This window comes from Colletotrichum gloeosporioides, assembly GCF_011800055.1.
Source record: "Colletotrichum gloeosporioides strain Lc1 chromosome Unknown consensus_36, whole genome shotgun sequence".
Lineage (NCBI taxonomy): Eukaryota > Fungi > Ascomycota > Sordariomycetes > Glomerellales > Glomerellaceae > Colletotrichum > Colletotrichum gloeosporioides.
In genome coordinates, this window is record NW_025544681.1 from 962,532 (window position 1) to 987,952 (window position 25,421).

The 25,421-nt window shown below is 54.0% G+C and overlaps 9 protein-coding genes across 9 annotated transcripts; 4 read left to right on the top strand and 5 right to left on the bottom strand.

Annotated features, from left to right (window-relative positions):
• Positions 1–7: 7 nt before the first annotated feature.
• GCG54_00006178 (putative O-acetyltransferase CAS1) lies at positions 8–5,827 on the bottom strand (the record flags this gene model as incomplete). Its single annotated transcript, XM_045406190.1, has 5 exons — positions 8–1,027; positions 1,093–1,529; positions 1,584–1,600; positions 3,068–5,609; positions 5,707–5,827. The coding sequence occupies 5 exons, from the start codon at positions 5,825–5,827 to the stop codon at positions 8–10; spliced, it is 4,137 nt and encodes a 1,378-aa protein (XP_045265573.1).
• A 1,845-nt stretch (positions 5,828–7,672) lies between these two features.
• On the bottom strand, positions 7,673–8,741 carry GCG54_00006179 (uncharacterized protein; the record flags this gene model as incomplete). Its single annotated transcript, XM_045406191.1, has 2 exons — positions 7,673–8,325; positions 8,423–8,741. 2 exons carry the CDS (start codon positions 8,739–8,741, stop codon positions 7,673–7,675), a joined length of 972 nt encoding a protein of 323 aa, XP_045265574.1.
• A 1,228-nt stretch (positions 8,742–9,969) lies between these two features.
• Positions 9,970–10,383, bottom strand: GCG54_00006180 (uncharacterized protein; the record flags this gene model as incomplete). Its single annotated transcript, XM_045406192.1, has 1 exon — positions 9,970–10,383. The coding sequence occupies one exon, from the start codon at positions 10,381–10,383 to the stop codon at positions 9,970–9,972; it is 414 nt and encodes a 137-aa protein (XP_045265575.1).
• A 1,171-nt stretch (positions 10,384–11,554) lies between these two features.
• GCG54_00006181 (uncharacterized protein) lies at positions 11,555–13,278 on the bottom strand (the record flags this gene model as incomplete). Its single annotated transcript, XM_045406193.1, has 3 exons — positions 11,555–12,863; positions 12,906–13,187; positions 13,247–13,278. The coding sequence occupies 3 exons, from the start codon at positions 13,276–13,278 to the stop codon at positions 11,555–11,557; spliced, it is 1,623 nt and encodes a 540-aa protein (XP_045265576.1).
• Positions 13,279–14,376: 1,098 nt separating this feature from the next.
• Positions 14,377–15,016, bottom strand: GCG54_00006182 (uncharacterized protein; the record flags this gene model as incomplete). Its single annotated transcript, XM_045406194.1, has 3 exons — positions 14,377–14,658; positions 14,709–14,958; positions 15,009–15,016. The coding sequence occupies 3 exons, from the start codon at positions 15,014–15,016 to the stop codon at positions 14,377–14,379; spliced, it is 540 nt and encodes a 179-aa protein (XP_045265577.1).
• A 1,208-nt stretch (positions 15,017–16,224) lies between these two features.
• GCG54_00006183 (Mitochondrial import inner membrane translocase subunit tim23) lies at positions 16,225–16,996 on the top strand (the record flags this gene model as incomplete). The annotated part of the gene is made up of 2 exons (XM_045406195.1): positions 16,225–16,878; positions 16,934–16,996. 2 exons carry the CDS (start codon positions 16,225–16,227, stop codon positions 16,994–16,996), a joined length of 717 nt encoding a protein of 238 aa, XP_045265578.1.
• A 579-nt stretch (positions 16,997–17,575) lies between these two features.
• On the top strand, positions 17,576–18,405 carry GCG54_00006184 (uncharacterized protein; the record flags this gene model as incomplete). The annotated part of the gene is made up of 2 exons (XM_045406196.1): positions 17,576–17,956; positions 18,013–18,405. 2 exons carry the CDS (start codon positions 17,576–17,578, stop codon positions 18,403–18,405), a joined length of 774 nt encoding a protein of 257 aa, XP_045265579.1.
• A 1,459-nt stretch (positions 18,406–19,864) lies between these two features.
• On the top strand, positions 19,865–21,178 carry GCG54_00006185 (uncharacterized protein; the record flags this gene model as incomplete). Its single annotated transcript, XM_045406197.1, has 2 exons — positions 19,865–20,410; positions 20,678–21,178. The coding sequence occupies 2 exons, from the start codon at positions 19,865–19,867 to the stop codon at positions 21,176–21,178; spliced, it is 1,047 nt and encodes a 348-aa protein (XP_045265580.1).
• Positions 21,179–22,284: 1,106 nt separating this feature from the next.
• Positions 22,285–24,954, top strand: GCG54_00006186 (uncharacterized protein; the record flags this gene model as incomplete). The annotated part of the gene is made up of 1 exon (XM_045406198.1): positions 22,285–24,954. One exon carries the CDS (start codon positions 22,285–22,287, stop codon positions 24,952–24,954), a length of 2,670 nt encoding a protein of 889 aa, XP_045265581.1.
• Positions 24,955–25,421: the final 467 nt, after the last annotated feature.

The following is a 25,421-nucleotide window of genomic DNA, read 5'->3' on the forward strand; positions in this document are numbered from 1 at the left end:
CGTTTCCCTATGCTGCCGGGGCCGGAGCCGGGGCCACAGCTGGTGGATTTGCGGGCGCCTGATTCGCCCCGTCGAGAACGGCCGCAGGGGGTTGCGCCGCAGGTTGCGCCGCAGGCTGAGCAGCTGGTGCTGGAGCTCCTCCCGGGCTCGATCCCACGATTACCACACCTGATCCCGAGCTTCCCTGAGGCGGCGGTGGGGAAGCAGCAGCAGGTTGCGCTTGGTTAGCCCCGGCGAGAACCGCGGCCGGAGGCTGAGGCGCCGCGGCTGGCTGGCCCTGGTTTGCGCCGACGGCAATGGCACCAAGAGATCCTCCCTGGGCTGGAGGAGCGACGGCAGGAGGAGCGGCCGCAGCCGGCTGGTTGGCACCAACGGCAATAGCACCCAGAGGCTGTCCCTGCACCTGTCCGGCGTTGTTAAAGATGCCCAGACCCGACAGACCCGCAAGCTGTGCGGCAGCGATCTGCTGGAACGAGGAGAAGATGTTCAAAGCAGCTCCAGCGAGTGCAGGATTGCCGGCAGCAGCATTGGCGGCGGTCGAGGCGCAGTCTGTTAGGAAAGTAGCTGCGTTGGAAACGAAGAGACCGGCCTGATTCGGCAGAATGATGGCGGCGGGGTCTGGAACTGACGCGGCCAGTTGAGGAGCTTGCGTGCCCGCGGGAAGGATGATGCTCTGGCCGACTTGTCCAAACGGAGCGGCCTGGTCGAACGCAGCAAGCTTGAGGGTGGTGTCGCTTTCGTCGGCTCCTGGAGTGGGAGCGGCGGCGGCTTGGACACCGTCGGTGTTGTTCGACACGGCATCAGAGGCAGAGTCGAGTGCGACGCGGGCAGCCCCGAAAGTGTCGGATTGCGAAGATGCCGCCTGTTGCGTTGAGATGTCCATGGGTGTCGGGTCATTGACCATTACCAAGGCTTGCTGTCCCGGCTTGCCATTGTCGGCGAGGAGCTGGTTCACGAGGTATCGCTTGTTCTGTCCTCCACCTTGGCGGTTGTCAACGACGCCAGTGACGGTCACGATGATGGTGTTCTGGTAGCAGTCTTAGCACAGGACCAACTTGGAAGAAAAGACGCAGGACACCAGGAGTAACTCACCGCTTGGGGAAACTGCGCCTTGAAGTGGTTGATGCGAATGTTGTCCTTGACAGCCTGCAGTTGCGTCGCAAGAGCAAGCTGGGACTGTACCAGCAACGCCAACTCCCTCTCGTTCTGGCGCTGGAGCTGGTTGATCTTGTCGAGGTTCTCCTGCACGACGATGATGTTGGGCTTGATGATGTTTTGTATAATCGTCACGTCTCCGTTGTTCTTGTTATTGCTGTTGTTGTTGTTGTTGTTGTTGTTGTTGTTGTTGTTGTTGTTGTTGTTGTTGTTGTTGTTGTTGTTGTTGTTGTTGTTGTTGTTGTTGTTGTTGTTGTTGTTGGTCTTTCCATTATTGTTATTCTTGTTGTTCTTGTTTTGGTCCTTGTTCTGGTCCTGCTTTTGCGCGCCCTTGTCTGCGGCTTTGGCGTCTTGCGCGGGTGCAGTTGCTGGGGCTGTCGGGGCAAGTCAGTACCTTATCCGGTCATCATATCGCACTTGAGACCTACCAGCAGCAGCAAGTGAGCTGAAGACCGCAAGGCCAGTGAGAAGATGTTTCAGTTGCATTTTGGATCTCGTCACACCAAAGATTAGAATTCAAAAGAAAGGACAGATATGATGCCAGGCACAGCCAAATGCAAATCGATTACGTATCGAGTATAGAATGAAGGTATTAGGCGACCTCTAGGGCTCACCGAGAGAAAGAAACGGTCGTGGAAAGTAAACGCGAGGCCAAGAGATCTACTCCTGGGAAGCAAATCCTATGATCTCTCATGATCCGCTGCGACGGGGTGCGGATTTGGAGCCTCGTCTTTAAGTATAAACCTTCGACCACCGACAGCCTCCACGCAAATCCGCCCTCTGTCGATGAATCCCTCCTGCCGCCGGGAGCAGCGTTTCCCGTCGTCCACCGCGAGATGCCTGAACGAAGCGAGCACATCGCAGGGGATGGACAGACGATCTGGTGGACATCGTCTCGTCACCCACCCCGGCCCTAGTCTTCGGAGGTTAAAGCACACGGGACAGCATGATTTAAGAGGGGGATTCGAGGCGCAAAGAGGCATCTCGAGCCCTGAGACAAGGAAAAGGGTCCTTCGGGGGAGGGGTAAAAGAGGGCACCAGCCTGTCTGCCGAACTATGCTTCTCGTGAGTCCTGCCATCCAACCTTGACAGGCACTGACGTGCCGTCTCAACCGCCAGGTACACAGCTGTCAACGGGGCATCATCCCATCGACGACAGGACGAGTTTCGGGATCAAGCCGCCAATCACGTTGGCCAAATGACCCCAGCCGATTTCGCGACCCACGCGAAACGGTAGGGCGGAAGAGCCTCATCCGGGCCCTCTGTCATTGGGGCTTTTCCATCCCTTGGTCTTAAGAGTCAGGAGTCGGGAAGCGCGCCGTGTTGTAAAATCTGGCAAGTCGTCGCGACCATGCCGGTGATAATCGTCGCGCATCTTGGTCGGTTGATGCTCGGCATGTCGATTGCCAAGGGGATTATTGCTGGCATTTGCGTTGGCAAAGATGCGCTCTCATGTTGAAACGTAACGCAAAGCGAAATTTAGAGTCGAGTGCGGCTTTTGAAGCTAGGAAAAGGGGCTTAAAACTAAAGTTTTCATTTGAGTTAAGCTCAAGCCGATGCTGATGCCAAGATGGGGCAGAAAACGACTCTGTTCCGCTTGAACCGATGGCAGCTTGGCTTTCGGAGGACGTCGAAGCTTGTTTTCCCTCAACTAGATGGCGGTTTGGCTGTGCGCAGACGGAGCACACCCGAAACACCGACGTGAGCCCCTAACCCCTGTTCTTGTTTAGTAACGCTGCAACTACAATGCAACTGACGAATTTGCAGGGATCGTGTGTCAACTGCGATTCCGTGGCGTGTTGCCTCGTGTAAGCATTATTGTAATTAAGTATCTATCGTGTGGTGAATTGGGGCTCATGGGCTTTCAGCTCCAGCTCGCAAGTCGTCCTGCCATTCTCGTCAAGTTCCGTACATCGCGTTTCCCAACCACAGCACCGCCAATAATCCCACAACCCGAAGCCTCAAAGCGCCGTTCGAAACAGAGGTGCCGCTCTGCTTCACACTCCCTGCCGCCTTCTCTGCTGCTTTGTCGTCTGCCACTGCGGGCTGCCACGGAATAGGACTCTTCTTACCGTCCCTAACGGGTCGACCCAGAGTGACGTCCTCAGATTCCTCCTGGCTCTCAGTACCTGTCATGCTGCAGGCAATACGTCGAGTGGCACTGTGGCTCTTAGCGCACGCCCAGAGGAATATAGCTGCGATTATTACTACTTCAAGCGACCTCGGGAGGTAGCCCGGGCGCCCGATTCTTAACACCCCGGCGCCATCGCTGGCTAACCAGATGTGGTGGTGAAGAACGTACGCCTCGAGGGACAACCGTCCAAGAGTTGCACCCAGTGGAACGTGAAGTTCACGCAGTGCTTTGAAGGAGTTGCGCGTGATGACTGCTGACAGGACAAACCAAGGACTGGTGTATGGGTGAAAAGCGTTGTAGGAGTCGTTGTTGTGGTAGACGTCCGCCGCAAATGCCAAGATGATGAATACGACGAGATAGGCAATCGCAAAGCATATCATTATCGGCTTCACCGGAATCGCGTCTCTCTCGGGATACGCAACCTCCAAAATCCCCCGATCAAAGGCGTCGTTGGCTCTTTCGAATGGCGCGCGAGCGTTGATGCCGTGCTGACGGCAGCGAAGAACGGAAATTCGATGGGCAGCTGCAGCTGTGAGTATGCCAAAGTACGGCACGAAGCGATTCAACGCGAAATGCGACCGCAGCATATCCACGTTCCAATGAATGCCGCTGGTTGACTTGAGAACCCTCAAGAACGTCTCCGGGAGGTGTGTGCTTCGGACCAGGAAGGTCGTGCAGGTTGCGAAGACCACAATCTTGAGAAAGAAGGCGACAGGGTTGTTGTTGAGCGTTTTGAAGCAAGCCAGCGATGCGAATGTTACACCGAACCAAAACGTCATGAGCGGCGCCGAGTAGATGATCCATTCGCTGGACGTCGCGAGGCCTAGAATGCAGCTGAGAAGGTTGAGCCGGACCAGCACATACGTTGCCCGTCTTAATGTGAAGTCCTCTGTACGGAGAAAGTAGCTTGTGTGGCCATAGCAGGACAGAAAGATGTAAGTCGCCACTAGGAACTTGTGCACCTTGTACATCGCGAGTGACTCGGATGCAGCGTGGTAGTTGTATAGCAGAATGAACGCCTGCATCCAACCCTTCCACTCGTCGGTTTGTTCACGGGACAGAAATGAAGTCGTCGTGAGACCTTTTGCGGAAGACAGAACAGGCGGTCTTGACCGAAGGGAGAGGCCTGCGAGAATTGCCAGACCAATGACAGGCAAGATAAAGTCGGGCACGTCGAAATGCTTATCATGCTTGATCAAGAGGTGAGTGCGGTCGGCGAGCAGGCAGTAAACAGCAATGGCGACGAGGGTGGCTGCGGCAAGCAGAGAGTCCATGACCTGCGGCGTACGAGCGGAAGGGAAAGCGTCCTGTCTCCGGTCCAGAAATAGGATAGGCAGCGCTAGAATACTGAGTCCAAGAAGCAGCACCTGAACCCCGGACAGGGACGGGTAGGGGGCGCAACAAGTGATCTGGTTTGCGTATCCATTTCTGACCAATCCAGAGTTGCAGTGAGCGTTCAAAATAACGTCGAGTTTCCGTTCGGCCACAATGTCTACAGCATGCAGCCCGTCGTCAAGAAGAGCATCGTCGTGGCTATCCAGCATTGCATTGTAGCTCTCGATGACATGTGTTCGTTCCGCCGGCTCAAAATTGTCCAGATTCCAGTTCATGGCGTCTATCTTCTCGGGCGTGATTGTTCTTGCCCGGGACGTCAATAGCTTGTCATACGCTGGGATAGGCACGGGTGCGACAAGCACATGGTTGGAGAGCTCTTCGAATGCCGACTGCGACTTGCTCTTGGGCAGCACCACCAAGTGATCAAAATCACGATGCAGGTACGGCATCAGGTTGTTGATGCCTTCTCTGAAGAGCTCCAAGTACCGATCACCGCCCTGGCGAGCCGCCCAGAGACCTGGTGTACCAACAACAATGAGGGCGGCCGAGTCTTTGCCCTCCTTGCGGACGAGTTTCTCGTAATCTGCAGAGCCAGGACGTTCCCGGAATCGAGCCAATTGGCTGAAAAGGGCGGTGGAGTTGAGCCATGGGTCCCAGATAAATTCGAGCTTCACACCCTCGACGTCTTTGGCAAGGTTCAGGTGCTTGTTTTTGGAAACGGCAAAGTCAAGGATGGCTTTCTCGGCGACGTGATGGTCCAACCGGGTCATGGCAGCAAAGTAGATTTGGCGCATGGTCGAATCGCCGGCAATCACTAGGCGACGGTCCCTCAAGCAGCTCGACATATCTTCACGGGACAGCTCGCGCATGCGACAGTCTTCGGGCTCCCATCTCTTGAAGATATCTCTCGGCAAGTTCGAGTCTTGACTAGAGCGCCATCTTCCACTCGAGAGCAAGCTACCGCACCTGTAAGGATCGTGCTGGCCTGTAGTTCGTATCAGCTCGTATTATGTTGGAGTTTTTTTTGGGGGGGGAGGGGGGGGTGCAGGTGTGGGGCCTTTGGGGGCTTGCAGAATCCATACCGAATACAAAATACTGATAGACAACACAAAGAATCAAGATAACGAGGGAGAGGCGTGGTAAAATCTTTAGGAGAAGTGGCGAGCTCCCTGCGGAGGCGGCCAGCCTTTGGATGCGGAGCATCGCGGGCTAGGAGAGAGGAAAAAGGAACCACGGAGGCGCGACGTGAATCAATGTTCCGACTGGTGGTGGCGGCGGCGGTCGTGGTCGGCGGGAAACGGCATTCTCTTCCGTTTAGTGTTGTAGAAGGTTTCCCGGGCCGCTGGCTCGGTGCGGCGCTGCGAAGAAGGACGGGACGGGAACGGAGAGACACACTCGCACGCGCTCTCTCTATCTCTCTCTTACACACACGATCGTGCGTGTCTCTCTCGTGAGGAGGATGTGAGAAGAGGCGGGAGGGAAACGGTTGAAAGGATCAGAGGTGGTGAGCTACCCCCTCCTCCAGGCGCGAATGCGAGACCGCGGCTGCCATTTCCCTTATAATGCCACAAGCCATGGGATGCAGAAGCCAAGAAACGGGCGGATGACAGGGCTGGCGCTGCCAAGAGTCCGCTACGGAAAGAGACCCGTCCATGGTCTTGGGATCTCATTCCTCAGCGAGCCAGTCTAGAGGATGGTGGGAAGCTCTCAGGCGCAACGGGGAAGGGATGCGCCTTCAGGCTTAGGGGGCCGCATTGGCAATGAGGATTACGGATACGCAGAGGGAGGGTGGGCGTCACCGTGAGCGCCTGCACCCATTCGCCTACGATGGCAGGTGCGGTTGGCGAGATGGAAGACCCGAGATAACAGGCCAGAAAGCGAAAATGCCCTCCAAGACCCCTGTGGACGTACAATATCCCTGTCGCGGGAAGGCTCCTTTTGGAAAAGCACCACGCGACCTTCCTGTGGGGATGGAGGTTGCAGGCGGGCAGCAGGCACCACCCTCTGGTCGAGGCACCTGCCCGCCGCCCGCTGTTGCCCGCTCGGAGCACTGTGCTCTGGGCAGCATAAAGGACACAGTGTGGACTGCTTACTTGCATGAACACTGTGCAGAGTCACGGTGGAGGAGCGTCAAAACGCCGATCTCTCAGGTCGGACAAACACAGTGCGGCCCACCTCCGTGGCTAGGGTCACACGCTGACAGCCAAGAAGGCGCACCGCTTATTTTTCGGCTGGGCGAATTTTTTCTTTCCTTCCTCCTCCTCACAATCTCATCGACATGCAATCCTTCAATCTGCATACTGCCTGCCGTCGCAACCGGCCGCACAGCTCTTGGTCTTTTGAAAGTTCGCCATGCTGCTCCAGGCGCATGAGAATGCCTACTGGAACATGAGCAACAGGCAACAGAGTCAATGTTGACATCCCACTGCCAATTGCAGTCGCGAAACCACCGGTAGGTTATGGCGCAGCTCGACTCCGTGTCTGTTTTTGTTTCTTTCCTGTGACACACCACGCCGTCTTTTGCCATAGCTCGATCAGTTTAGCCTTGCCGACTGCTGATCTTGAGCCGGATACACCACGCTTCGGCGACGTGTACAAGACAAGATCAACCCCCAGACAATGTTCTTTGAGTACGGAACCTTTAGACTTGAAGTGAAGGCTTTCGTAATTTATCTGTTGTCACATCTATGAAATATCCAGCCTCATTTGGTGTTGGCTTGCGCCGACAACATGGCTCTGTCAGTTGCAGATCTCAATTTTTGTAACTCGCAATCACCGGTCTCCCGATAGCCAATTGCAATATTGCGATTCGTTTCATTCAGACTTCAAATACCTGCCTACTTCTGGCTGCTGGCATGATTTGCTATCTCCGTTGCAATGTTCATTGTCTCCTGAATATCCGTCTGTACTAGCATCGCCTCGGGAATCCTATAGCCATTGTTTGGCGCTTTCCACTGTATTTCGATGCCAAAACTTAAGACCCAGTACCGCCCTGACATGCTTTTCTGCTTCTCGTCCAGTTCTCTGCACACACTTCCTTCAATCCCTTCAGAAGCGATCCTTGCACTTGGCCTTCAGAAGCGAAAGCAGACCCTGGCGGTCGTACTCGTTCAGCTTGTCCTTCTGGACCGAGCTGACATGCTCAACATGGACCTCCTCGAGGCCTTGGATAAGCAGGAGCTCGTCGGCGCCGAGACAGTCCATCAGTCTCCGCTTGTTCAGAGAGAAGAAGCTGGCCAAACCAGCCTCGCGCGTGTTCAGAATGGTCATCGTCGCCTTGGAGATCTTGATGGTAAGGTTTCTCAAGCTGGGGCATTTGGCCAGGTTCTCGAACGCCTTGTTGGCCATGGGGCCGCACCAGTGGACATGGGCGTTACGCAAGTACGTCCGAAGCTTGGTGTTGCCTTGGAGTGCCTTGTTAAGCGTGCAACAGCAGGAGAAGTACCAATTTCTTTTCTTGTACAGGACGTCATAGAACTCGTCACCCAACGACATGCCAAGCTGCTTGAACGTCTTCCTCTGGGCCTTTGAGACAACCGGGAACTTCTCCCTCTCTGGGTTGACGCAGTTGCAGGTACCCCACTTGACCGGCTGCAACTTCTCGGTGTCACCATGCTGGTCGATGATTATGTCGAGGATGCGGGCTCGAATTTCCCGGGGGAACTTCATGAAGGGGAATGCTGCAGGAGGAGGAGGGCGGTCTGTTGTATGAAAGTCAGCCCATGCCCTCTAAGGGTTCAAAGGATGCAGTGGCCCAACGGTCAAAGGCTGAATGAATGGGGGCTAACTGATACTCACTAGCGATGTCCAAGATCTCAGTGCACATCTCAATCAGCTTGATACAGTTCTTCTGCTCCCTTGGCTGCTTCTGCATCAGGAGTGCAACCTTGCGGATGGTGTCGGTGACGGCCTTGCGGTTTTCATTGCTCATGCGGACCATCCGGCCAAGCTCGTACTCATCCATCATCTTCGCCTTGACATCGTCCAAGTACTGCAGCAATTGCTGGGCGTTCTTAGAGAGACCGTATTTCTGAGGGACCTTCTCCATGGCCAGGAAGTACCAATCCCTGGAAGCTTTGATCAACCATCCTCCGTAAGTGGGCTGCAGGGATGCCATTGTTGTTGATTTGATCAATTTGTTAAGATGGGGCTCCTTGGTTGAAACTGAATGGCAGACAGGTAGGTTGTAAGTATTACTCAAGGTCTTTGTGACTGCTGCGCGTTTGATTCAGTTTGTTAAGCTGGTAACACTACTTCAGTTAACTTGCGCCCACTCTTGACGACAAAGAGTAACTCACGATGGGTGCCAAGGCATCTGCTGTGTGTTGATGGCTGCTGTCCAAGAGATCGTAAGATGTGTATCCCTCAAATCAGGCTACGCTTGCTGGGAAAACAAGCGCGAATGCTTCCTCAAGCATACCGCGTGAAAGGTGCTGGTCGATTGACGTCTAGTGTGGCGGGAGGCACAGAAGAGGATGGATGGGTTTGTCAGAAAGAAAACGGGCAAAAAAATCCCGACCAACGAAGTAACTATCTCAGGCTGGTGAGGATCTTGTTCTTGGAAGGTGGCTGAGATTTGAAGGTGAGAGGGGTTTATTGTGGTTAGAGTGGGGGTAAGGAGAGTAGGAGAGGAAGCTGGCGAAGATGGCCGAGGTGGGCAGCGCCAGGGGGACCTCGGGAATTGCGTCCACGTAGGTCACAGCCTCGACGGTTGTGATGAGGAGTGATGAGTTTGAGGGTCGACTCGCTAGAACGCGCCTTGGGACGAAAAGAGCAAACAGAAAGAGTGGTGGCCGGGACAGGAAGGTGCGTCGAGGGCACGACGAGGGCACGAGGAGGAAGAGGGTCAGCAAGGACATACTAGGTACCTGCAATGACCACGTGTGGACATCGCCAGAGTTGAGCTTTTTTCAAGGCAACAGAATGGAAAGTATTTATAAATTGGCATTGTGAAGATGGCAAGATGAACACAGCCGTATGGTCCAAGGCGTCGAGTACGTCGACAGCGACAATCACGATAATCACAGCGAATTTGGCCATCGCAATTCTGGGAACTGGAAGAACACCATCCCACCAAATAACAGATTAGAATTAGGAGAATCACCATAGATGTCGCTTATCTCGGAAAGAGTATTTGCATGCAGAATATTACTCGTTTGGTTCAATACTAGCCTGAGGCTTCTGGTCACCATATGTACGTACACCTTGACAACATCCAAAATCCACCCTCCAAGATAGTGTTTTCCACCAAGAACAATCGTCTTTTCCCGTATGATAAGCCAGTCCCAACTCCGATGCAATGCTTTTCACTAACGACAGTGACACCTCCCAGAAGGCATAAGATCCTAGACTCTCTCATCCTCCTCCGGCACAGGCCGGACAAACGGCCCCTCGCGCGCCACTGAATTCATCCGGCGCGGGCTCTCGTCCACACTGTTGTGTCTTGAAGTACCGGGACTGACGCCGATGCTGTAGTAGCTTGACCGCGTGTCGCGACTTGGCTGCCTCTTGCCGAAGGTGAGGGTGAAGCCGTTGAGAATTTCTTGGTGGCGGAGGTTGGTTTCGCTGAAAGGCCTCTCGCGGGGATCGGGCTTCTCCTTGACGGCCTTCTTTTCCGGCTTCTCATCCTTTGAGAACCATCGCAGTGTTTTGGCGAGACGGAGGGCCCCAGGGGACTTTGATTCCGGCGATGAGCAGCCGTTTCCTTGGCTAGGCTCAGAGATGGACTTGCGGCGGCGGAAGTGGTCACGGATGGCCATAGTGGATACAGCTGGCGGGGGAGGAATATTTCAGATGTCGAAGGTATCGATAGTATCGACAGAATGGTGTCGATGAGCCACAGATAAGGTACTGATGGAGGTGTTAAGACAAGAACTGGTACCGATGAAGTTGATGAGAGTCTGTGAGTATCTGTAGATGCTGTGCGTGCTGATCTGTGGTTGGAGCAAGCCTGGGAGGGAAGGGGATGCCAATGGTATTTAACAAAGATGGGCAAGAATACCGAGAATGACTGGCTGCAAGACGGATGTGGCAATGCCAAAGAAAGCACCGTTAGGTCGATCCAAGATGGTGGGATGTACGTCGTTCGACGGCCTTCTTGGACCTTGCATTGGTGGGGTCAAGCTTCTGGGGTGCTTTCACCGCCGCTGAGTCTGCAGAACAGGGCCTGAGTCTAACACCACCACACCACCCCAGAATCGGTTACTGGGCTTGCTGCCGCTGTGTCCGCGTTACGTGCCTAGGGTCGGATCCATGGGTGGCAGTCTGCAAGGCGCTACGCCTCTACGGGTGCTTGCGGGGTGGGTGCTTTCGATGCGGGCCGACGTCATTCCAAAAACCTCTGGCCCGGCGGTCGTTCTCGACCAAAGGAGTCCTCGCTTGTCTCCGGCGCGTGTGTATCAGAAAGCTCGATGCTCGCTGCTCGCCTCTGATCGAAGATGATCTCCAACGTGGCGGGGTTGGTCTCTGACGGTCTCGACTCGACCTCAGCACTCATTGTTCTGAAAGAGGGCCATTCCAAAGTGTGTTCTTTGAAGACGTCGAACCGTCTCCGATGGTCCCGGCTAGGCCGCTCAATGATTGGGGTCTGGATGCGAGCCATGTCTTACTTAGTGCCAGGCACCTTAAATGCAAGGGTGCATTTAGTGACACCTCGCGGGCTTAAGGACGAGGAAAAATCCGCGCGTGGACGCGAAAAGAAGTTCGATTGGTGCATTTATCTCCAATCTGCCAAACCACTCCCGGAACGCCACCCTCAACTAAGAGGCAACCGCCTGCCGGCCACCAGCCTCAGGCGGTCGCCGTCCTCGAGCTCTGTCGAATACCATTTGTCTAGGTAAACCGTGATGCAAGCCGACAAAGAGCTTTGCGTTGTGAACGGGCATCCAAGGCCGCTAAGTGTATTTCGCACTCCCCATCCGTTTCAACCGCTCATCGCGATGTGCACTCGGCACCGAACACCCCAGCGCTGCAGGATCCCAGGCCGCCGAGAGCTGTCAGGCCCCATGCCAGAGCTGCAGACTCCCAATCCAATTCACCATCAGGCATTTCATCTCCTTCGACGGCAGAGCGGCTCTCTGCAGCGCTCGGCTCGTATGCATCCTCCGGTGCCTCGTCAACTTCTTCCGTGGCTCTCCGATCTCGGGTTCGGCGATTCCCATCGGCCACAGCCGTCTTGGAAATTGTCATCTCGCCGGTTTTCGCTTTCGCTGGGCGGCCCCTGCGTCGCGTGGAGACCGCGCTGGTGTGGCTGCCCGTTTCCGATTCCGGCGTTGATTTGTCGTTACCTTCCAGCAGTCTGGTCAGTGGCTGCGCCTTCGGGGCATTCTTCTGCGCGAAGGGTGTCGAGGAGGCCAGAATGTCGTCCACATCCAGCGCACGTGTGGCAGCCCATAAACCTTGGCTGGCACCGCTGAGCAAAACGTCCCATGCCACGCCTGCTACCACGGGGTGGTCGGATGCCGATCCCAGGACCTTGCCGACAGCTGTTGTTGTTCGCTCCCACGTCGAGCGCTCCTCTCTGTCGAAGGGGAGGAACCGACTATGACGATGATAGTGAGCGTCCGGTGCGTTGTACAGCAGGCCAAGGGCAGTCCCTTTGACGTGAAGCGCGAAACTCGCCGTGGACAGAAATCGGAATAGCTCAGTGACGATCCTGTATGCCCCATGGTGATTAGAGTACACCGTTCCCCAACTGGCCGGAACAACGGCTGGAATTATGACGGGCGCAAACGTCAGAATTCTTCCAAACACTGCGATGTTTCTGAACGCTGTTCCGGTTGTTGATGGTGCCCAGTATATCAGCACGTAGTTCAGGCAAAAGGACGCGAGGAGTAGCGCCGGGTGAGGGAACCAGTCTGCAGGCTTAGGAGGAAAGACCTTGTCGCGAAGGCGTCCGAATGCCGTAGTTGGCTGTCGCCCATCCTCAGCCTGAGCCGGAGTTGGCGTAAGAATCAACGCCAGGTAAAAGAGGTTTTGCGCGAACGACAAGTTTACCAAATGAGCTAAAGCGAGATACGCCCAGACAGATGGGATGTTCCTCCTTCGGCCTTCGACCGCCAGCAGAAGGCTCCAGGAGATTGTCGCGAGTTCGATCTGCTGTCCCCACCAGAACCGGCGAGCCTTCTCCGCGATAATCTCCAGAGCGTCCAAATGGACTGGAGTATCGCTCAACCAGCGACCGACGTAAACCTGAGTGGCATTCTCGCCGTAAGGGAAGACACCGTTGTTGCCGTAGAACCTAAAAGTTCGGTCAGTCAGCGAGCCAGACAAAGAAACATACCCAGGTACAACGAACCTAGCTGGGGATTCCACTCCGCGCTGATCGGCCCAGACACGATATGAGAGCTTTGCATAGCTAAATGTCCAGTAACCTGCGAGTGAGAGGCTGACGAGAGTCAGGCCCGCAAAAAGCGGCGCAAGAGTTGACCTCCGAACCAGTCTTGCTCTTGTTCCTTGGGACGGCGGGAGATCTCGATATGATCTGTACAAACTCTGAGCGACAGTGAAACCAAGGTATGCCACCGTCAGCGCGTGGCCGCCCACCAGGCTCAAAGGCAGGTATCTGTTAACTGCGTCAGAATGTCGATCATCATCCATTCCTTTTACAATAGACAAACACACTTGACTTCTGGCTCCAGGGGCACCGGCGCCATCTTTGCTTCTCCAGTCTGTTGATTCTGTTGATGGTTGCTACCTTATCCCTCGATGTATGAGGCAGATGGGAGGTGATGATCTCGAGTGACCAGGAAGTGAAGTCGAGGCTGACCTCTGGCCCCAGAGGACGCTATTACGGCGCGCGTCATCGTCACACAACCACGTCCGTTCCTTGGAAGCTCAATCGACAGGCTCTTCCATCGTTGATCACAGACTGCCTGTACAGCTACTTCTGTGCCAGGCCATACAGGTCCTGCGTTGTGGTAGCGGTACTGGACAGGGTCTCTGCTCCAAATGTGGACCCATCCGTCGTGCACGGTCCAATGGAGGCCGGAGAAACACAGGCGGCGGTCGCTAGCGCCTAACCCCAATCAGCCCCACCCCTGGTCGAACATAAAATCTCTGCTCGCGATGCGAAATTCAGACCTTCTTTCTCTTCTTCACTACATCAGTTGGGTTAAACTTACACCGTCATGTGTATTTTTAATTCTAATGGCGGCTCCGCATAGCGGCTTGCTGAGGGTTGTCCTGTTCTCCGTGGATTTCCTTCCGTTCCCGGCCCCCTAAATAAAATCCCATGTGAACACCTTTCCTTATCAGCCGAGTACGACGACTTTTCCTGGTATTTGACTGTGGGGTGGTCTCAACAGACTATTTTGAGATTTTTCATTGATATTAGTAAACCCTGCCTTTACGTGGCCTTCACGGCGTTGTCCCGTCTGTAAAACTTTTGGAGATTTCGCTGTGCTTTTTGCGACGTGTGGCCGTGTTTTGGACCAACACGATAAAGTTCACCTTAGCTACGTATAAGCAACAGCAGCATCTTCCAGACGAAGGTGGTTGACCGTCAGCACGAAAAGTTGCGGGCGCACGTTAGGCATCTGAATTACCCACACATTCCGTGCCACGCTCTAATCGACATCAATGCTGGACCGCGACATGGAACCCTCGCCCGCCCGTTAACCAAACCTATCAACTAAAGACGGGAACACGCAACGCTCCATGAATCTGGGTAACCAGCACAACTGGGCTCAACTGTTCGACAAGCTTCTCTGTTGATTCGCAACACAGCATCCCAGAAGACATCTCTCAATGCCTCAAACATATGCCCTTCCGCCACCAGCGCGGTTCCTCCTCCAGACCAAGAAAACAAGAGCAAGCGTTGCCAGAACAAAACCAAAAGTTACGAATTGCATGGCTTGATCAGCTGTTGCCTTCCTGCAGTTGTTCTGGAGTTCACCTAGGTTTTCGGCCCCGACCGTCTGTTTGCCGTCAACCGTAATTCTGCCACGGTTGACGAGGTCATTGTCTCGCAGTTTATCTAGTTCGTCTTGGGTCTTGGGGTCGCAAGTTGTTCCGCTTAATCCAATTGCAATGGCCTGCCATATAGTTAACGACCGAGAGTTCAATGTCAGATTTGTAGACTTACAATGCCACCGCCCAGAAGCAAGAGTCCACTGACAGCATCGGCTGCCATTACAACGAGGGCTGGAATGGCGTCGAAAAAGGCCGCGACTGCACCCGAAACGGCAACAGCCAGGCCAAAACCGCCCGTGAATGCGCTGTACTTGAGAGTTGTAGGTGCGTCGCCAATCCTCTGAGTTTTGATGAGCTCTATGGAAAGTGCCAGAACAACAATCGCCATAATGGCCTGCGACGTTAGTGAAACCGAAAATGGCCTATGACCAGAGTACAAACCTGAAGGCCCCAAACACCAGCGCTGATGAACTTGAGCATCTTGTCGATCGGATGATGAGAGCAAGCTTATAATTGTGAGGCTACGTCGAGAGTGTTGCGAGGTGGTCTCACGCAGTCTTTTAAGGACGAATGTGCCAAGGATCTTGAGCAGGCCACACTGAAACATGCAATAAGATAACGGGGAAGCAACCCTCAAAAATAGTAAAGGAATGCGGTTTGCCTTTAAGTATGTGACTCAAACGCTCACAGACACACAAGGTTGGGCGATAGCAGACTGGTAACACCAGGCACCAACGACCATCAATCCAACCCCCAATGTAACTCTCAAGACGGCACAGCACGATGTTCCTCGTCCAAGCGTTCAGCCCGGTGACACATAAATGAGAGCCATGCATGTTTGTGCTCGAATACAAGGCACAGCTCGTCCGAGGCGGCAACGTGCAGATCGACGAGCCAGTAATTCTCCTAGACGCCTGCCGAGCAAGACATTCCATCGATACACGAGACCTGCCTCGCCCGCCCCTGGAAGGATGTCGCGGATGCCTCAAATTTTCACGCCAGCATCTGTCTTTGAGCAGCTAACATGAGCCTGGCGTGGGCTCGCTGGGACTACTGTCTCAGACGGGGGGATTAGCATGAGGAGGATGACGGTTGGAGCAGTGTAGGATTCGCGAGGCTGGCTGGCTTGCCATGCAAATGGAACCAACAATGTTGTCGGTGGGCTGAGCCATGAGGATCAGCAGCCGTTGGTTTTGCTGTTGGTGCTGGGATAAGATGTCGTTGAGACTTGCTTTTCGCTAATTTAAGACGAGTTGGGCAGTGCCTTGCGCCCTGCCTTCTGCCGCTTGCCTGTCGTTGCCTGGGGTCGAGTGGAGACCGGCCGCAAACGCTCGAGATCATCCCCGCCATCGTCCCATCAAGACCAGGAAGGGAAACTCCAGGTAGGCAGCTTACCTAAGGCTGCTATCGTCTTATCTTCCCTCCATTCCTTATCGATAAAGAACCGCCGATGACCTTCCATCACAGTCTCTCCACTCCGAACCAAGACCGGGATAAGTGGGTCGGTGCCAAAATTCCGCAGGTCGCATCCGTCACTTTCCCGCATTTGGATGCACGGTCCAAGTCGCGATTGAGTGCCCAAATTTTTTCGATGCTTCCATCATCGGCCGCACAAGTCTACGTCTCCTGTCCTCTGACCAACTCCGATCTCCGGCATCAATACACTCGCCACGTCCACGATTCTCGCCATGTCGTCGCTCTGGGATGCTTTTTCTGGACGCAAGTCCGCTCAGAAGGAGACGGGCGCCTCGCAAAGCCCCGCGCCCTCTCAAGCACCCACAACCCTCCAGACTGCGCCCACCCAGTTCGACCCGTCAGCAGGATCTGGTGTCGAGTCTTTCCTCCAGAGCTCTGCCTTTGCAGACCCCGCACAACTACACCCCCTGTCCGGCCTGAACAAGGACACTCTCGAATACCTCTCACTCGAAGATGCCGCTCTGAACGATGTGCCTGGCGGCCAGTCCGTTCTCCCCTCCCGAGGCTTTACGGATGATCTCTGCTACGGAACCGGTGTCACATACTTGGCGGCCTTGTCGATAGGAGGAGCCTGGGGTCTGCAGGAGGGCCTCAGGAGGTCTGCGAACCAACCTCCGAAGCTGCGTCTGAACTCGGTTCTCAACGCCGTCACCCGCCGTGGTCCCTTCCTCGGCAACTCGGCCGGTGTGGTCGCCATCACCTACAACCTCTTCAACTCCAGCATCGGCTACTTCAGAGGGAAGCACGATGCCGCGAACTCTATTTTGGCCGGCGGATTGAGCGGAATGGTTTTCAAGAGCACACGAGGTGTGAGGCCCATGCTGATTTCTGGTGGTATTGTGGCCTCCGTGGCCGGTGCCTGGGCTGTAAGTTTTCAAATTGCACATAATTGTGATTCTGGTTCTCTAACGCTTCGACTAGGTTATTCGCCGAACTTTCTTCGCCATCCCCGAACCCACGGCTTCACAGCACGCCCATTTGTAATTTCACGACATCACACCTCTCACGACCTCTCCTCGTTGAACCCCACCAATAATGAAACTCTTTTATCATTCTCGGATCACCATGGATCTGTGGATGGCAATGCTCGCTTGATACGAGCTTCTTCTGTCTGTTGTTTGAGTAGGAATTTAGAGAGCCTTAGAGGAGTCTTGGGCATTTGGACGGACGATCTCTCCTCTAGTGGACCCGTGTATAGTATCTGGGAAGAAGCATTAGACGACCGCATCATTGGGTGGTAGTGGTGGGCGTTCGGTACTCGCCAACCAAAAAAATAAAATAAAAGATATTAAACAATACTGCCACATTCATTTCGAGGAGTGCCAACTGTCCCTGCGTTCAGGCGCAATTCCTTGCCTTGAAAGCCGCCATCGGAGGGGGAAGGGGTNCTGTCCCTGCGTTCAGGCGCAATTCCTTGCCTTGAAAGCCGCCATCGGAGGGGGAAGGGGTGCCTGTTTCTCACAGGTCAACACCACTTTCGGTAGGTCTCCTCAAATAGTTGCTCCCTCATCTTCCGACACAGTCACAAACTTTCGCGTCGACAATCACTCGACTACCACCGCGATGACACAACGGCCAATCCTCAAGGATGTGGCCAGCAGCCTCGTTGAGCTCAAGCTGGACAACATGCGGGCAAGATTCCGCCGTGGCGATCTCACGAGCCTTCAGTTTCCGTTACCTTCGGGTGAGTTGCGCGTCGATGACGAATTCGGTGGTCACATCGTCCTCTCCAGTGACACGTCAAGCCCGCTTTCCGAGGGAAAGCAGTACCTACATGACAGCCTGCAAGCGCGATCCGACGCTCTTCGGGACACAGTTCGTATAAGGTCGATCGAGTTCATGCTGTCTCTACATAATTTCCTGGATCAAGAGCTCCTCAAGCTTGGAGCAGGATACCCACCGAGACCCCGATCTCTCCACGACCCTAGTTGGCTAGATGACAAGGTTTGTGTACATCTTCAGCCGATTTAAGAAGTTTTGCATTGACGCCGATAACTTAGGTTCAGGCGGTTGCCCTAGCCAGACTAGAAACTCTCCACGCGTATCCCCTCCTTGATCATGACAGCTTCAAGATCGCGATCGTTCATCTCGGTGGAGATGGCGCGACGGCTTTGGAAATGCTGGTATGGCCAAATTGGGCCACTTTCGAGCCTTTCATCGAGAACATTGAACGCATCCATTCTCGGTCGACCCGTTCCATCCACTGCTGGTCAACTACTCAACGATTCTATCTTCATATTGCTACCTTCGCCGCCAAAAACAGTCCCCATCCCCCGAACAGGGGAAGTGCGATGACTTACAAGGCATGGCTTGAGGAACTTGACAAGAAGAAAGGCAAATGGATGTTTCGCACCTTCTACAACGCCGAGTCAATATTCCGCCCTGAGCTTTAGGGGTCTCAGCAGGAACTGGGCGATGCAGATGCGTTCGATGGCATGGTGAAGGACGTGCAGAACGGAGGAAAAGTCGTCGCCATAGCAAAGGTGAGTATCCTTACTCGGTGAATTCCGTCGCAGATCTCTGACTAGGTAAACCGTTCCGGACACATAGGCTTGGGAAGTCAGACTGCAGAAAGAGCTGCCGCGGCTCAGAGATTTCCAGCGTTCTGTCCCCGAGAACGCGGGCCAACCGGACGACCCGGTCAATGTTGGAAGGTTTGCCTTTTTTTAAGGCCACCGATCTCCAGATGGACGAGGAGGATGGCCTCGGGACTTTGAGTGATTGAGTGAGGACATTCTAGCCCAGGTCGAAGGATATTAGTGGAAAACGGCGGCACTTCGCTTGCGATTCGGGCTGTTGGAACGTTCGTCTCTGTAAAATATTTCGGTCTCTCTTCTTAGCCAAGTTGCCTTTATGTATCAACACATCTGTCTGGATTTTTTCGCTGGTACCTTACTTCATTCATCTGCCATCAACCTCCGTGCGACGCAGCGCGAGCATCGCGATTTCAGTCCAGGAGAATTGGTGGTTTCCCGTCTTGATCTCTCTTCCCTTCTCTCTTAAACTACAAAGGAGCGTGAGGAAAATGGTGCCTGCCTTGCTGCGTTGAGCAGGTGGTATGGATAATATGGGTTGCGAAAAAATCGCCAAAGTGGGAGCGACCGGTCTTCACTTGGCTTCCCAGTCCTCAAAATTTCGTCCTATGTGTGGTAAGGCTACACTTATTCTTCCGATCAACACCACTTTTCTGGCCCTGCTTCTTCCGACAACAATCCAACCCCTTACGATTTGGTCAAGATGTGTGGCTGCTGGCCCTTTTCAGGCGCTCACTACGACAACGAAGATCCTCCTCATGTATACCGCTACGTGTGGGATGGTCAGCGATATGTCATGGAGATGGTAAGTGGATGGTTTCACGGTTCGTTTGGTTCCTTTGATTTATTCTTTCTACACCCCCTTCCCCTGGTCTCGCTGTGCTCCCATGGGAAACGCCACAAAGGCGTCATCCCTTGAACCTGTCTTCTTCACACTGCTCTTGTAGCCTCATCCCCGCTTAGTCGTGGTGTGATGTTATGGCTGAGGAGTCCAGGCCGAAAAGATCAGGCCGCGATGGCTTCAATGCGGCTGGGTGAGGGTTTTCTAGACCTGGCCCTAGGGTCGTGTCTTTCTTTTTCTCCTCTTGCCATCTCTTGCAAAAACTTCACTTGAGCCCCATTCACTTCAGATTGCGATGGATTGAAGGAGACCTCATCAATCCAGCTTTCAACTTTGAGGCGAGCTCTGCACTGGAAGCTTCTTCTTCAATCTCGACCCTTCAACCCCTGATCGAATCAGACATTTCCCTGGAGGCTGGCCAAGATCAACATCGACTCTGAATATCACTACTCAGGCCAGAAAAGCCCTGCCGAAAAAATGAAGTCTCCCAAGGTCAAGACGAGTGCCAACAACACTGGTGGACCTCGCCAGGTTCATTTCAAGGAGGGCAGCAGCCACAGCTCTGGTAGCTCTTTCCCCATCACCCAAGGACCCGATACCTCGACCACCTCGACCGCTCCTACCTCCGACAACCACGAAGACGAGGAGCCTGTACCTGGCGTCTTCCTTCACACATCTACCAACCCTTCTGCCTCTGTCAATCTTGGTTACAACTTTCCACCCTCAACACCTTTCGGCCAGGTCCCTCCTCAGCCAACCTACGGACCTTTCATCCCCCAAACTTCGACCCATCCCGCCCTCACTGCAGAGGCGAACGCTTTCGCACCTTTTGGAAAATTCAATCCGTTTGGTCTTCAAGCTCCTGCCTACGTCAACATGGCCGACTACCAGAACGTCGCTCCGCCTGCCGGAGGTCTTCACTTCCAGCCGCCCGTCCCTGACACTTCTCACGGTGTCATGCAGCACGTCTATGTGCCTCGCTTTGACAACGGCGGGCCTCCTCACCCTGGCTATGCTTACCATGTCGGTTCTCCTCAAGTTCAGATTCTCCCACTTGCCACTACTACCCTCGTTGCGCAGCAGCCTGCTTCCGTCTTGCTGAATGCGCCCCTCATCTTTTATTATTATGCAAGTCACCATAAATTCACACATCCCAGAATTTTAATCTCCATTGGTTGCCATCGCCAAGTGGTTTTGGCATGCCTATGTTTGCTCGCAACCTTCGTCTCATCATCTATTCATTTTGCCTCGCTAACTCCCAAACGAAACTATACTAACTTGGAATCACAGCAGCCGCCCCCGAACAATGTCACCTACATCGGCCAAGCTCCTCCTTCCAACCCTCCCGTCATGATCGCCCAGCAGCCTATCATGCAGCCTGGAATGGCCATGCAGAACCCGCCCATCATGCTCCAGGGCCATCCCCAAGTCATGAACGGCGTCCCCATGTTCCAGGGTCCTCCCCCCATGGGCATGAACATGCCCCCAAACATGGGCGGTGGCGGCGGTCCCGTCTTTGCAGGTAATGGTGGTTTTCCTCCTGATGTCACTGGCTTTGGAAAGACGGCTGGCGAGATAGCCATGGAACAGGCGCAGTTCGCCTACGCCAATGGCTTGTTTGAGCCTCAGGACTTCAAGCCTGCTGATGACGACCCGTCTCGTTATTATCCTGTTCGCGAGGTTGACGGTAATTGGACCCAGCGCAACCGTTTTACTATTGACAACCTCGGCGATTGCCGCTGGTATGTCACTAACGAGGGCTTTTTCTACGCCGTTCGTCTGCCCAACTAGGCAGACTATTTGCTGTGAGTCCAACCTTTTTGTCAATTCTAGGACAGTCAGCTCACTCCGCGCAGCGATACCCTACGTCGCTGGTCCTCGAGACTTGAACTGTGAGCGATGATAATCGCAGACTTTGCTAGTTAGTCTCCTCATCAAACTTCTTTACCGAGCCATCTTGCTGATCCTGGTAGTTCATTGGGACGCCCTCGGACGACTTCCCAACTAGACTTCCAGTTTTCGAGGTATTCTGGACTCGTGCCAGAGAACTTACGATAGCCATACTGACGTGATGGCAATCCAGAATTGCCTCGCGTTCTGATAATGGGACATGAAATGTCCGAAGCCAGCTCCACGGCAGATACTGGGACGAACTGGGAGACAGGACGAGGGTAAATTGGATGGCCGGACTTTTCTTATGTTCATGGTTTCGAGGCAGATTTGGACGAAATCACGTCAATTGTGCGTGACACAAGAGAGATGGGTAGCTTTCTTGGTACCAAGAGCGGAGGCAGTCTCCACGTCGACGGTCCTCGATTGTCAGATGCCGGCCCAGTTCTTCCAAACCTGGAATTTCCGTAGTTGAAAAAAAAAATTAAAAATTGCAACACTTTCGCAATGCTTTCCAATATTCAAGATGGTTTCTTCACATGCGACTCAGATGTGTTAGTGACGTACTTTCTGTACGGGGCGTAATAAAACCTACCACCGACCCTAGCCCGCATGGTGAGAAGGGCGAAGGTGCCATGATGGTTTTATCTGCTTGGAAAACACTCTTTCTATCTGCTTGAAATGAACTCTTTCCCGTTATTCAATTTCTGTATCAGTCATGAATTATAGTGCCCCAAAAAGCTCGTCTGGCAGGTGGAAGGTGGCCGAGGTAGTTCCTTCCCAAAATTTGAGGTGAATAAAGACCAACTTCCCCTTGCCTCGCGCAACTGCTGCTCTGCCGCGCTTTCCCAAGTCCACATCAGTGAAAAAAAGGTCCTCTACAACCGCAATTTCCTACTCACTAACTTCGAGCGAAGATTCTTCCGCACACCCTCCTGTAATCTGCAAACACACCCTAAGTCTTCAAACTTTCACGCAAGGCTAAATTGGTCTAGGTCGCTGCTGCCATGACGGTTAAGGGCAGAAGTTCTACGCTCTGTGAATGGGCTCTTGGAGTCAGCGTAGAGGAGTATTGCGACTCAGTTCAGCGGCGCAGGCGCAAGACATCGACTGGCCGACAGCGCATCAGCGTCGAGATCTCGACTGACGAGGAGTCTGAGGAGGACACCGTCAAGATCACATATCCACGCGCCGGGAGCAAGAGCTCTGCTGTCAGATCATCCAACATCAAGAAGGTGCGCTTCCAGGGAGCACCCAAGCCCGCAATGAAAGCGGCCGAATCAGACGCCGAATCTTCAGGTGATTCAGAACCCGATCCGGACTGCAAGTGCCGAGACTGTAAGATAGGACGCAGGAGACTAAGAAAGGCAGGAAAAGGTGACAAGGAGAAGGCAGCTGAGGCAGAAACTTCTGAAGAGGAGTCCAAGCCAAAAGAAAAGAAGAAGTCGAAGGTCGACAAGAAGAGCAACAAGGTAACCGAATCATCATCCGAGAGCGACGATAGCGATGCTGAGACGACAGAGACCGATACAGAGACCGATACAGAGACCGAGGATGAGGCACCGCCGCCTGCTAAGAAGACAAAGGACAAGAAGGAGAGCAAGAAGAGCGCGAAGAAATCCAAGGAAACGGCCGCAGGAGACGTCGAGCCTAACAATGTTGGTCCGACAAAGAAGGAGCGAGTGAAGAAGAACGACGACAGGAAGAAAGAGAAGGTCAAGAAAGCTCGCGAGCCCGAGAAATTGAGACCCGAGGCCGCCTTATCTCCCAATCTCCGCCGCCCAAATCTCATCATGCCCATCCGAGCTGAGGTTCTACAGGTTGAGCATGCCATTGAAGGGGTTAAGGACCCCCGACCGAATGCTTTCCATGATTCGCAGCACGGCGTCGTTCGAGTCTATCACGGACCAGCATACGGCAATCCTTATGGACTACTGTATCCCGCGCGCGATCCTTCCAAGGCAAGTCTGCCTTTAGGCATGCCTCATCCATTGCAGAACCCTTACTTTAATGGGTTTTCTAGCACTATGAATCCTGGCGACAGCCACTCCAAGAGCCAGTCGCCATGGGGTGCTATTCCAGTCACCTACATGCCAGGAGGACCTTCGATGATGGCCCCGGTTGACCCGATGCAAATGCCACAGATACCGCCTTACTGGGCTCCAGTGTCACCAGTCAAGATTTCTTCAGTCAAAGGGTCGCCGAAGATGTCAGGGGCCAACCAAGCAGGAGACAGCAAAGAGAAGGGATGGGATACGAATGTTGGTCCAGCGGGCGCCAAAGCTCCCTCTCCTGCAAAGAGCGCCAAGGCCCAGCCGTTAAACAACAATGTTGCACCAGCCTCTCCCATCAACATCAGTTTGACTGTCAATCCGAACACGCCTTGGGCCGAATTTGCGAACACCGTCAGCAAGAAGTCTAGCCCCAACAAAGACGGCTCACAAGCTGGGAGCAAGCAGGGATCCAACAACGGGAGCAAGAAGTCTTGGGGGTCCAAGAAGACCACCGACTGGCAGACTATACCCAGTGGTCAGCATCCAGACCTCGGATGGGGCACCCCCGCGAAGAGTCAAGCGGGCAGCAACTCTGGGTGGCCCCAGACCACAGGAAGTAGCTCTGCCTGGGGTCAAACTGGTGATGGAAATAATGACGCTTGGGGAACGACAGGTGGTTCAGGAAGTAATAGGAGCGGGTCAGGAAGCAACAAGGGCGGCGGAAGCAACAGTGGCTGGACCAATCCAGGCAACGACCAGAAAAATGACACCTGGAACAATTCAGGCAATGGCCAAAACTATGACGGTTGGAACACGTCAGGAAACGACACCGGCAATGATACTTGGGGCTCGTCAGGCAATACCCGGGGCGATGCTGCTCAAGGAGCGTCTGGCGGCGACAATGTCTGGGGAGCGACGACAAACAACAATACTTGGGGAGACTCGGGCCATAACAACGGAAACAATAGCCAGACAATGAACACAGACGGCTGGGGAGCCTCTAACAATAACACAGGCGACACCTGGGCTACAGGAGGCAGTTACAACAATTGGGCAACAGTCTCTAATCTTTCGAACAGCTCGAAGAAGTCGAATAAAAGCAAAAACGGGGGAGGAAGCAACAGAAGCGCCAGTGGCAACCAGCAGCCACCTCCCAATTGGGATAATCAGAGCAACAATGTCGGGTTTTCTGGACGGGTTGTCTCGAGTGGTTCCAACAACTCGCATCAGTCACGAAAGAGCCAAGCGCCGCCGTCGAACTCAGGTTGGGACAACAACGCTGGTCCTTCGACGAATAGCCCCGTCGGTAACGGCTCCAACAAGAGCAATGGTTCAAAGAAGAGCTCCAAGAAGGGCTCAAACAACGACGATGCCTGGAATGCTGAGGGCGGCGACAACAACCCAGTTTGGAGAGCCGACAACAACACTGGACCGACGACGGTTAGCCCCAACGCTTCACAAACGTCAAAGAAGAGCGAGAAGAGCGATAAGAATACCACGACGGCGGGTGAGGGCGGCGGATGGGGACCTGCTCCCGCTGGAGACGGCTGGAATCCGACCAGCACCGAGTTGAGCAAGGGCTCCGGCAGCAGCAAGAGCATGCCAGGAGCCTGGGACCCTACGCTACCTTGGGGTGATACAAGCATGGCGCAATCTACCAATGGACTTGCGGATACTTGGTAAGAAACAAGTAGACGAAACTTGAAGTCTGCGACAGGACCGGATATCCAAGCTTGATGCGATTAGAGGAAGTAATGGCGCCTGGGCGAAGGCTGCGTTTGCGGATTTGCTTGGGATCGAGGAACATAATTATCGTCTATGGATTTGAGACTGCGTTGGCTTGCGGCAGGCCGTTGGGCAGCAAATTGGCGTGAGGCGGGATGCGGAGTTAGTTTCGTGAAATTTGCGGCATACGGCGCGCGCGGACTACCTAATTAGCTACGCTGGTGTCCTGAGGGACGAGGGTTAACAGGACCAAAGCGAATGAACAGAAATAGCACATAAGGCAGATACAGTTTGATCAGAAATATTCGCTGGTCAAGAGTGGACTATCCCTAATTGCGGCCTACAGGATGTGCTACCTAGGAACAGTGAATGCTAGCAAACCGACGGAATCGCCGGATGCCTAGCATCTGGAAAGTGAAGACCGA